Source organism: Aythya ferina (assembly GCF_964211825.1).
Source record: "Aythya ferina genome assembly, chromosome: 4".
In the NCBI taxonomy this organism is placed as follows: domain Eukaryota; kingdom Metazoa; phylum Chordata; class Aves; order Anseriformes; family Anatidae; genus Aythya; species Aythya ferina.
In genome coordinates, this window is record NC_140300.1 from 42359853 (window position 1) to 42372587 (window position 12735).

The window sequence follows — 12735 nt, forward strand, 5'->3', positions numbered from 1 at the left end:
CTTTGTTATTAACCACTGCTTATTTTTGCTTATATGCAGCTTCTCTAGATCTATTTTTGGTAAATAATGTGCTCCTGATTTACCATTTTACTCTGCCCCATTACTCACCTGAGTGCTTTATGCACATTAGCTTGCTGACTGGTTCAGAAACAAAAGGTTTAGCTTTTAGATACTGAAATTATTCCTTCCCATAAATGTCACAGGAATCGAGTCCCCTATAATTTATTTTTTCCTCTCTCCAAAAGTCAGATTAAAACATGGCAAATTATATTCTCTCTTTCTCTAATTCCTCCCACAAGGATGATATTATGGTAACGTATCTAAGGGAAGCTTGAAGAAGTATTTATTCTGTCATGCTGTTTGCTACCAAAGACAGCTGCTTTCTTTGACCCTGAGAGGATTGCTTGGGGTTAACAAGCAAAGCCAAATAAGAGAGGATTAGGAAGCTACTCGTAGGGGTAGGCTAACACACAGGAGCAGATCTTTCCATGTAGAATAGATGCTCCTTGCTCCTAGACACACTGAGGGACCGCCTCAGCTTCCAACCTTAAGAAAAGTTAGAGGTCACGTAAATAATGTGCAAGCTCTGAATAAAAAGTGGAAACCTGATTTAATTTAAAGAGATTTAGGATTCTGTGTCGAGCTCACGCTATGAGAAACTAATGCTACGGCTACTTAGAGCACCGTCCGTTTCTACATTCTGCCTTACAACTCCACCTAAAATTCAGACTGAGAGGAATGCTGGAAGTGAAGGGGAAGTTTCGTGTCTACATCCACCCCATCACTGGCTTTGCTGCTGCACAAACAAACAGGCGTGCCAATGGCAATGGGATTTGAGTTGATTTTTTCAAAGAGCACTTCTTGGCTGAAAACTCTGTGGGCTTTACCAACACTTTTTATGCAGGCCAGTAAACGCCTTCAAAGACAACAACTCTGATTCTCATGAGAATACGTCTACGCTAAACAACACAGTGCTATGTAGTGGTATCTGAGCCAGCTTGAGTATACCCAGAAGTATTATAGCTGAATTAACCTGGGTAGACTGCTGTGATAACTGCCTCCCATACACAAGGTAGCTTATTTAGAGCTTGCTTTGTTATCTCAATGTGGCATAGCGCTCCGCAGGAAGACATATAAGCAATTATCGTCAAGTCCATTTAGACCTTATGGGCAATGTAAAAGTACCTCAAGGTGGGCAGAAGAGCCCCCTTCAGAGTTATTCTCTGTGCATACAACTCCCTCTGGCCACACAGAATTGACAAAAGGATTGTGTCAGCCCTTCCTCTCCAGAACAAGGAGCGGGATGAGAGCCAGTGGGCAGCAGAAATTAGAGCAGCTCTGGGCTGATACGCTTACACCGGTGCCTGAGAAGAGCTCTTCATGGTCTCAGAGTGCTAGAAATACAAAAGCAGACACGGGGAAATTCTGCTCCAATCGCAGATGAAGTGAGTTCTCAGTCACCAGCAGCGAAGTCTAGATTTGACACAGTGGCCTATAAGGGGAGCAATTCTGCCTCTGCTTCAGGAAAGCAAGCAAACACAAAGAGCCGCAACACCGGCTGCTAGATACAGCCAGTTGCCCACCACCCTCATAAAGCAGAGTCACGCTTGTTAAAACCATTGATTCTTTTAATGCATTTTTCCAAGAGTTGCTTGCCATTTGTTTTTAAGCATTCCCCTGAATGCTTAAATTCCCACTTTTGCCCTGCTGCACCATCTTACAAACCCTAACAGGCACCATGACCCAGGACGCATCCAAAACATCCACTTAAAATGGGAAGCCCTGATTTTAAAGTAAGCCTTTACCAAATCTTCTCCTATACAGAAACTTTCAGGTAAAACTTCTGTCCTACTAGTTTAAGACCATGCAGGCAAAAATTCTTTGTACCTGCTTAGAAAGCCCTGTGATAAAGGAAAAAGACATCCAAGCAGCAAGCTTCAGATGAGGGCCAGCAGAGCTATAACCCCTTCTCAAGGATGGGAATCCCTAGGGGCTGGACCACGCCGAATTCAAAGGAACGATGACAGGAGCTTGCTTTGAGTTGTTTTGAAATTTTTATTTCTATCCTAGTGAGAGAGCGTCCCAAACAAAAGAAATGAAACAGAGCAGATGTTTGGAACCTAACTTCACTGTCTGAAACTGCTGATTAAGCCATGCGTTACGAGACCTTTGCCACCTGGTAACCCTTTCATTTTTAATGCAATTTATTCTAAGCAGCAGCTCAATCGGCAGACTTGCAAAACAAATTTTCTTTCGTGGTCTACCGTGCTACCAACATCAGCCATTCTTTCCCCGCCAGCTCCCACCAAAGTACTGAAAAGAACAAGGGAAAGCACTGCTTATGCAGTCCAGGTTTTCTCTCCTTTCTGCTTGTTTCTCAGAAAAATCATAACTCTGCAGCCTGCAAACTAGAACAGGTTAGCCTAAGCATTAGGCTTAACTTGAGCTGCTACCATTCGGTGTAATTACATCACAAACATGAAATCCCTTGAAAAGCAGGAGAAACTTTATGCAATAGAGCCGATTGCTAAGTCAACAGGTTGAGACTGAGCATGTTTGGTGTCTAGGCCCAGCGGCCCAGCACAACACCAGCTTGTAAACGCTACCGAAGGTATGTAAGAAAAAGAGAAATGGTCTCTGGGAGCATAACGGTTCTGTAATTTATGACCCCGAGTTATCTGTAAAAAAGAAAAACTGAAAGACAAGCTCTTAAGTGAACTTAAGGGTGTATGTTACTGAATCGTACGTTGAATTGGCCACAAGGCAGCGTGTATGTGCAGAGCCATGCTAACTATGCCCTGCAGCATGCTTCCTTTGAGCTGAAGTCTGGTCAAGCCTGAGTTTTACTATTTAAATTAAAAAAACAAAACAAAACAAAACAAAACAACAACAAAAAAACTAATAATCCTTTGGGGAAAGGGATAATATCTACCTTTTTGAGTTTGTTTTTTTTTCCCTTCAGCCTAATATCATCTGTTATTCTTCATGATCGTATCAGCCCACATCATTTATTGTTCTTCACATGAACAATTTGTAAGAGTGAAAGAACAAGTCTTAGTTTGGGGGGCAAAAAGAGAAGCAGAGAAGTTCCCCTCCCTCTTGAAAACTGATGTCCATTACATCCTGGAGTTCAAAGTAACTAGCAGTATTTCTGCACATTATTTTCATGAAACACGTGACACTTCACACATAGACCATGGTGGGTATTGTATATGTAAATGGCACTGACACAAATCACGGTACCACGAATCGCAAACTAGGCATCAAAAAATGGCATACCAGGAACCAGAACAAAACATTACTGAGAAGATATATTCTTCAAATATGACTCTGGAGTAGTTTAACAGCTGTAACAGTAAAAGGATTCCAGGCATAAGCCAAATTAGCTCTCCCTAACCATCTGAACTAATGTCTATATTATGATTTCTTTGCAATGTGAAAGAAAAAAAAGTCCTCTATATGGTGCTTCATGACAAATCACATGCCTAGTGAAGCTTCATGTTAGAAACCCTTTTAACTTCCAAAAAGTCCTCTTTTGTAGGTCATGCTCTCATTATCTTGCTCTGGGATCTGGTCTGATTAAATTATAGGAAATTACTAATACTTCACTTTGAACAGCCAGCTCCTCCTGGCTGTTCTTCTTTTTCTTTTTTTTTAAACTAAATTCTTCCTACTCCTGCCTTCTTATATATAAAAAAGACAACAATCATTCTGTTACAAAGATGAAGTTGCACTCTTTGTCCATTTTAAGACTTAAAAATAAAAATGCATTGTCTGCATGTTCTTACATATCCCATTTTACTGCTCTACCTGCAGGTTTCCCTGTTTGTGTTTTACAGTCTGTTGTACTCCTGCCCTCTCTGAAATGCAATTCATAAGATCCTAAAAACTTAAGTAACTTTAATAAGCACAACACTGACTCTGTGGTAGTCCAATTTACACTCCGGTGTGATTTATATTTTGTACTATCAGACAACATTAAGACAGTCTACTATTGAATGACTTCAGACACTGACCACTGAATGACTTTATACAAGTGATGCAGTTGATGTAATACCGTTCCCCCTCTCCCCTTCCCCCCCCAAAAAAGAGAGAATGCAAATCTGAAGAGACGGGAACTTCAGACATCAAATACAATCCCCATAAAGGGAGAAGGTATTTCTGAAAAGTCAATGACGACTTTGCTATGATGAGTGGGACAAAATAAGAAGAGTGTTTTCAGATGGAGTAATGCAGATACTACTCCATCCAACAAAACGCTGCTGTTCATTTGAGAGGTACATTACAGTACCACCAGGACAGCTATGATGATGGCAATGAAATTATTAACCTAATCATACTAAGAATAATAATTTTCCCTACATGGATCCTCTTGTCGACAATGAGCTATATCATGATCCCTGCCGTGGTGAGAGGTTAAAAATAGTAAATAGAAAATATGTTAAAAGCTTCCCCTTGTACACGCAATGCCTGATAGTAAGGTAATAAACACTATTAAAAGAGAGATTCCGGTGCCTGTAAAAGCCTTTTGTCTCAGAACAAACTCTCAAATGCTGGTGAAAGCTTTTCTGACATTGGGAATTCTTTTGGAAAAAAACATCCAAAACACCATCCCATGCTACTAGAAAGTATCAAATACAGCAAGGTGCAGAAATAAAATAAGAAGGAAATTTTCAATTACTCTTAATTTATTCTGCTATCAGTATTTTCTTTACACTCTGATGATATAGTCCAGCAACAAGAAACAATATAATAAAAAGCTTCAGTTTGTGCTTTTTGTTTTTACTGTATAGAAACAGCTTCAAACTTCAATAAAGTACCTGACCATGAAAGCGAGAAGAGTTATGCCCCCTCATTATCACAAATCTAGCTTTTGATATTAAAGCTAACATTGTATCAATGCAGCATCTCCATCTTCAACAGAAGATTGTGAACAGAAGTAGTAGTTTGTCCTCAATGAACCACATTGTTCAGATAGCAGTAGTACTACAAAATTTTGAATGTAGCTTCCAGTCGTGTCTGATATTACAAATGCAAGCTTTGCATACCTGGTATTGTGGCATTCATTCACAAACTACACTGCAAACGTGCCTTTGAGACTGAATCAAACCCCAAAGAGTATTGATTGCTACACTTAAGGCAACATAGTGGTCTAGATCCTAAATATTACTTGAGCGTCTCACAACTTTCCAGAACTTTTGTTTTTCCGGCTGATCTCTTCCAAGTCACGTTTGTGAAGTTCAGAAGAAATGCACTTTCAGGAACTCTCAGAGAAGAAAATAATGGTGTGAGGTAGGGTGGAAAGTAAGGCCGTCAGGAGAACAAAAAATTAAAGCTGTACTTATACATGCATTTTTAAGGATTCTTACAGACATAGAATAGGGGAGAAAAAAATTATTATTTAGGTCTAAGCACTGAAGTAGTTAAAGGGAAAACAAAAACAACAACAACAACAACAACAAAAAGCAAAAACAAACAAACAAACAAAAAAAAAGAAACCAAAAAACTAAGTCCCACTAAAGAATAAACTTCCTTTAAACATTCCAGTGAAGATGCATTGATTTGTCTGAGTCAGGTGCACCCAGAAGTAATCATAACACACGTGCACCAGGTAACTTTTAACTTATGAACCAAACTCTGTCATTGTAAACTGAGGCTAGCTGCCCTACTATTTCATTTTGGTATGAATAAGCCATTGTCTATCCAGGAATTCCTGAAGTCCTGTCCTTATTCACTTGTATCTTAGAAAGGATTCACTTTCTCTTGGATTTTACAGTGAGTAAAGACACTCCAACTAGCAATCTATGACTAAACAGTTTCCAAAAACTGCACGCCTGTACAGGTGGAAACTCCAGCTCAATATGTTAACGGTGGCATTTCAAATGGCCCCGTGCCTGACTCAACTCTCAGGTTCACCCTGCTTTGGGCAGGGGGGTAGACCAGGTGACCTCCACAGGACCCTTCCAAACCAAATTATGCTGTAAACAACTCCAGCAACTGAGGGCTCAGCCTTAACTCTGCCCTTTTAAGCAAATACCACCAAAGCATAATATTACTGCATCTAATAAAATCAACCCTTTTTTCCTTCACCCTTTTAAGCATCAGTATCTTGCAATTCACTTGAAACCAAGTTAAGTTGTTGCAACAGCCTAAAACAACTCTTTCCTCTTTTACAGAACATTTCTCCACCAGGGCATGTGTTTTGGCAGTGCCATCTTCTTTCGTGAAATTACTTCTAACTCTACAGAACAGCTGTCCAATGCAGTCAATGTACAGCAGTATAAAATAAGCGTCCCAGTCAGCAGCAGCAGTACCCCATCACTTCAAGCAGCGTGACTGTGTTCTTCAGGTGCATTTTGGGGTACACAATTTATATGAAACTAAGTAAGGCCTAGACCCCCTGAAAACACAGCTTCCTACCTTAGCTAGGGTAAAGCCCACAGGACTTACTGTACTGAGCAACATTTGCTCATTTACATTCTAGCACTGCCAAATCAATCAGCGGAACCATGTCTCAGTGTTTATTTCCCCAATTGACAGAACCCAACTTATCACCGAGGGGTTCAGTAAGGTGCCATGTGTCAAAATGAGCCCCAGGGTCATTTAGGTGCACTGGAGAGCGTTCAAGTGGTAGCAACAACCTGTAACGTAGCTTAGGGCTGAACCACAGCCTTATATCCACACTGGGGCAGAGTTAAGGTTGGGTAGTGGAGCAGCCATCTCCCTTCTAGATCTGCACGGTGTGCTTCATGTTCTTTTGCTATTGTTAACACTTAAACATGAAAAACGTACGCGCTCTTAATAAATGCATTGCTAAAAACAGCAGGAATTACAAAATAAAAATGTATTTTACCCTGCGTAGCCATTAAGGCGATATGTTGCTAAAAAAAAGTAAAATCACCATTTATAGCAGTTGCACCCTGAACTGAGGGCAAGGAATTCCAAGGCATCTTCTGAACCTGCGGGGCTGCAGACTCTTAACGGTATTCCTACAGATCTCCTAAATTACCCAATGTATTATTAGGTGTTTTTTTGTTGTTGTTTGTTTGTTGTTGTTGTTGTTGTTTTGGGGGTGGTGTTGTCCAATGGTAGTTTTTAATCCAGTGCAACCTGGTGGTAAAAGAACTTGAACAAACCCCATCTCACAAGCAGCACTGCTGCTTGCTGTGGGACATCCAGCGTGTGCATGCTTCACACGCCAGGAGAAGAAAAAATAAAATAAAATCAAAAATCTTCCAGGAACGGCACTAACACATTAATCTGCGCATCAGGCCGTGCGTTCGCGATGCAGCCCGGGCAGCCCCCGCGGGCAGCTGCAGGCCGCGGCCCCTCCCGGCGCAGGCGGTCAGGAGGTCGGGGCCGAGGCGCAACCCGGAGGCGGGGGCAGCCCGAGCCCGGCGGCGGAGCCGCAGCCGCAGCCGGAGCCGGAGCCGAGCCCCGGCAGGCAGCGCCCGGCAGCGGCGCGGCAGAGCGAGCTAAAATGGAGCCCGGGCGCCGTGTCAGCCCGGGAGGCGGGCGGAGGGCAGGGGCAGGGGCAGGGGCAAGGTCAGCCGCAGGGCCGGCCGCGGCGCCGCCTCCCCCCGCCGGGCGGCCCCCGGGGGGCTGGGGGCGAAGCGGGGCGGCGGAGCTCGCCCCCCTCCCCCCCATCCCATCCCCGTTGCCCCCCGGTGCTCCCGGGCTTGGCCCCTGCCCCCGCCGGGCCGAGCCGAGCCGGGCCGGGCGCTGCGGAGGCCGCCCCCGCCGGGAGGGGGGAGCAGCCGCCGGGGCCGAGCGGAGAGCGGAGGGGTGAGGGGAAGGAGGAGGAGGAGGGGAAGGAGAAAAAAAGAAAAAAAAAAAAAAAAAAAAAAAAGCCCAAGTGGAGCCCTTAACCCGACCCCGGCGGGAAGAAAGCGGGGAGGGAAGGGAGGGAAGGAGGCGCTGCTGCTGCTGCTGCTGCTGCTGGCGGGGCTGCGAGAGCCGCCCCCGGCCGGGGGGGTCAGGGGGTGCCGGGGGCAGCGCGGCCCCAGCCCCAGCCCGGCCCCAGCCCCGCCCGCACAGCGCAGCGCAGGGCCCGGCCCCGCTGCGCCCCCCGGCCCCGGCCGCCCCGCTCAAGTCCCCCCTGCCCAGCCCAGCCCGGCTCCAGCCCCGGGGGGCTGCGGGGAGCCCGAGCGGAGCAGCCGCAGGCAGGCAGCGCGCACCCCCCCCGCCCCGGCCACCCCCGGTCGCCTCGGAGCGGCCCCGGGGCCACGCAGGGGCAAGGTATTTTTAGGTGCCTTCCCCTCCCCTCCGCGTCTCCCGCACTGGCTGCCGAGCGCTCGGTGCGGGGAGCGGGAGAAAAGTTAACTGCTCGGCGAAGAGGGGGGAGGCAGGAGGCAGGCGGGAGGAGCAGGGCAGGGCGAGCCGAGCCGAGCCGAGCCGTGCCGGGGATGCGCGGGATGCCCTCAGCCCTGCGCCCGGGGCAGCGCCGCCGGCGCCCGAGGCTCGCCTGACCCTTCCCTTCCCTTCCCTCCCCGGCGGGCAGCCCCGAGCCCTTGCGGCCGCCTCTCTCCCGGCTCGGCTCGGCTCTGCGGGCGGCTCGCCGGGCACCCCGTGCCTCCCCCCGCCGGCCCCGGCCCCCCTCGGGGCGGCTGCGGGGTGCCCCCGGCCCCGCCGCCTCCCCCCGCTCCCCCGCCGCAACCTTTAGTCGGGGCCGGACCTCGCGGCTGGCTCCGCGCAAGACGCCGGCAGCCGCTTCCCCTCTCGCCGCCCTCCCCTCCGGTGCTAGCCCCCCTCCCCACCCCAATAAATCGCCCCCCCCACCCCCCCCGGCCCCAAAGAGAAGCCCACGCCGCCCCCCCCCCCCCCAGCACAAATGCACAATCACGGGCGAGGGGAGGGAGCGGGAGGAAAGGGCGAGAGCCGCGAAGAAAGAAGGGGGGAAAGGAGAGAGAGAGGAAAAATTAAAAGGGCACAAGGCTGTTCATCACCAACATGGCTGCCTTAGCTCAGACCTAAAAGAGGAATAACCCAGGCTGTGTCTTTGTCAGTTTCACCTCTGTAACCCTAAACTAATGCACAAAACGACGGAGGCGGCTGCAGCGGGGAAGGAGACGGGGAGAGGAGGAAGGAGAAAATGGCAAAAAGAGGGGGGCACTTACGTGAAGAGAGGCGCTTGGGCTGCTCCTGCTTCCTCCTGGGCATTTTCCCCCTTTTTTCACATTCTCCTCCTCGGTTAACGGGAGATCAAATAAGAGCGGGGGGGGGCGCGGGCAGGCACAAAGCCGGGCCCCCCGGGGGAGCCGCCAGCCGGGGCGGGCTTCCCCGAGCCGCCGGGGGAGCGGGGGCTGCAGCCGGCTCCCGGGGAGCCAGCGCCGAGGGCTCTCCCCCCGCGCTCCTTCTCGCTCCCTCTGCCTCTCCCCCCGAGCCGAGCCGAGCCGAGCCGAGCCGGCCGTGCACCTGGCTTGTCCCCGCTCGCCGCGCTCCCTCCTCCGGCTCCCCGCTCCCTGCTCCCTCCCCGCGGCCGGGGGGCTGCGGTCCCGGCGGGCGGGCGGGCGCCGTGCCGGGGCCGGGGCCGGGGCCGGGGCTGGCGCGGCGGTGCCGAGGGCTGCGCCCCGCTCCTGCCGGCCCCTAACTAACACTAACGCCGGGATCAAAGGGCAGCGGCGGCGCTCACGGCTCGCCCGCGGGAGGCAGCCGGGGACACAGGCGCAGACACACACACACACACCACACACACGCACAGGCACACGCCCGGCCGGGCAGGGCGAAGGGAAGGGCAGGGATGGAAGGGGAAGGGGAAGGGGAAGGTGCCCCCGCGCCCCGGGGTGCGCTGCCCCGGCCCCGCAGCCGCCGCCGGTCCGCCCCGCAAGGACGGGCAGGGGCTGGGGTGAGGCTCGGCTGCTCGCTCGGGGAGAAGCCCCTCGGCCGAGAAAAATACCGCCCCACCGCCCCTTATTTCCGAAAGAAAAATAATAAAGCGAGGCGGTTCGTCTTCCTGCGGTAGGAAAGTGTGATGGGCGCAAGGCACAGGGGTGAAGGGGCTGATCCCAACCAAGTTCAGGGGCAGGGAGGGAGGCTGAGCACAACCGCCCCAGCCCCAGGCTCGGAGCTGCGAAGCAGGGGCTGAACTGCAAGCCCCCTGGAAGCCCGGCTGCTGGAGCAGTGCATGTGCAGGGGAGGCAGCACGCTCAGGTCACCCCCAGGAGTTGCTGTAAGTGCCACACGAAGCTCCTGCAGGGCACGCAGCAAGCCGGACTGGGGACATTTACTTTTTTCCTGCTGTAAGGAGGGGAGGCGAAGCTTTATCCCGAAGCAATTTCGGTGTGCGTGATGAAGGCAGTGCAGCAGTTTCCTTTAACCGATACATACATACTTTCATGACTTCACAAATCACACGTCTGTCTTCAAAGACGGACATGAAGTGGGGAAAAAATAGAAGAGGGAATGGGTCTCACTGAGGCACAAAAGGTACTCCGTGAAAGAGAAGTGCTCTCTTTGTGACTTGCAGTCATTTGGATAAAAGTTCACGCAGAGGTTGTTAATGATTTAAACTCTAAAACCTGTTACTACAATTGAAGTAATAGGGTTTGAAGCGCGGTTGTTTCATATAGCTCTCGCTTTGTGTAAGGAAACTTTGAACTTCGCAGAATACATAATTGAAATCATGAGTCAGATGTTGCAACTAAAACAAAAAACTGCATTATTCTCCCATGTGTACCTGTTAGGTTGGTTGCTTTTGACAACCTGACTCATCATTTTATCACACCACATTTTATCTTAACTTCAAAATACTTTAATTTTTATAAACAACTGTCTAGGAAAACTCAAAACGGTAGGCTTGTAGCCTATGTCTTTTAAACAGTCACTTCAGCACTTAATCGCCTCTTGCTAGAAAGGCTTCAAATAATATTACACCCATTTCACAGCACAGTTGCCTCTTCCACACAGGGAAAAACAAAGATTTAAGAGATTAGGCTTATAGGAGAGAACCTGAGGTTCCCTGCCGTGAGTACAGTTCTGAGGTTAAAACCAAACGCACAGAGAAGGTGAGACTTCTGAAACAAGACACACGCCTCCTGACTACAGCTGGTTTCTCATTTCCCGATATGGCTAAAATACTTCATTTTCATGGAGAAGTGTATTTACTTTTAATCCAGAAGCCAAAAACAGAAGTACATAACGAAGTGATACAGGGCTGGAGATGAATCCAGATACCTTACACCTACCTACTCATGACCAAGTATACCAGAGTAACAAGTCCCAGAGTACTCAAGTCCTGTCTTTGCCTTCAGTTCTCCCCATTACACTGGTTTTGGAGATTCATATAGCATTAGTAATATTAACCAAAAATATCAGGGCCATTTTTTTATTATTATTGCACACAAATCTCAATTTTGACATGCCAGGGACTTTAAGCAACGTAACTTTGTTAATTTAACAGCGCTAAACCCTTCTTTATTTTCTTTTAGAACCGCTCCAATGACACTTGTGTTAACTAAGCCAGCTTTGCAGGCGATGGCTCCCTGTCTGCCTGGACACCCCTACCCACACAGGAGGCCGCAAGGCAGCTGCCCCAGAAAGGGACGAGTCCTGCCTCATGCTGCCATCCACCGCTGTGGCAGCCCTTCTCCAGGTGCTCTGTGGAGAATGGGATGTCAGAAAAATACTGCTTTCTGCATCATCACTCTCTTCCACCCTCTACTCCTCACGCATTTCTGGCATAAATTAATGCTGACAACGTCAGCATTAATTTACAATATGCTAATTTTCCCCCCTCCGTCATTTGAACCCCCCCCTTCAGGGGAGTTAAGGCGGCTGCAGGGAGGACACTGGGGGAACACAGCTCTTTGAGAGCACCACGGGAGCTGGCAAGCGACAGAGCAGCACCACATCTCTGAAGATGACCTTGGCTTCAACACATCTCCCAACAGTTTGACGAAGGGTTTAGAGGGCCGAGCCTTAAGCCTGCTCAGCAGTGAAAGAAATCCCAATGGCTGAATGAACTATCGGGGAGACACTTCATACTTCAGCTTTAAAGAGTTTCTAATCCCATGCCTGGAAGTAGTCTATATGGGAACGGCTTCGTTCTTCGTCCCCCTCCTGGTTAATTGCACTACTCTGCGCATTGTCCTACTTAAAACATCGCATCCAGCAATCACACTGAAATCAAAGACACCAGGTCTAAATTTACATGCCTTTATACAGTGGTTTAAGGAAGATGACTTAGGACATAACGCCATTTAAAAATAGTCTGCCATTACATGTTTGGTGGTATAGCAGGAAAAAGAAAGAAGTTGGCTGACCATACTTTTGAACATTTCTAGTCCAAACACAAAAAAATAGTTGCAAGCCTTCCACAGATAACATAATATAAATAATGCATTGCCTCTGCAGGTCCTGCTATTAATAAGTAATGATCGTATGGCACCTTCCAAACACCAACCCTAGTTACACATATGAATTAAGTTCAGCCCCAGAAACCACTTTTGAACAAAGTAAATATTTTCTTCACTTACACATGAGAAAAATGAAACAAATTGAGTAAATAAGGTTTTACACAGTAATAAATGATGTAATGCTCTGAAAACCTTTGCAGGTTATCTAGCATCCAAACTACCTTCATATAACATAGTAAACACTTGAAAAGGTTGCTAAACACAAACCTAAAAACTAACTGGTGGCCTCGCTTTATTTCTTGAAACTTTAAAGAATTCTGTTGTCAAGGTCAGCTTGAAAGAAAAAATAAAACTGCACTGAGGAAAAAAAGAAAAAAAGGCC

At 48.3% G+C, this 12735-nt stretch overlaps 1 protein-coding gene across 5 annotated transcripts in view; it reads right to left on the reverse strand.

The window, feature by feature from the left end:
• Positions 1-12735, reverse strand: part of ZNF827 (zinc finger protein 827) — a 125319-nt gene that overhangs the window by 93690 nt on the left and 18894 nt on the right. For 2 of the 5 annotated variants that reach the window (XR_014692862.1, XM_084518651.1), the window contains exon 1: positions 9117-9565. The exons of the other annotated variants lie outside the window; for them this stretch is intronic. Coding sequence is in view for 1 of the 2 variants with exons in the window: in XM_084518651.1 (XP_084374777.1) it covers positions 9117-9159 (43 nt within the window). In the remaining variant the exon portion in view is untranslated. Of the gene's footprint in view, positions 1-9116; positions 9566-12735 lie in introns of those variants that run through there. 5 annotated transcript variants of the gene reach the window in all.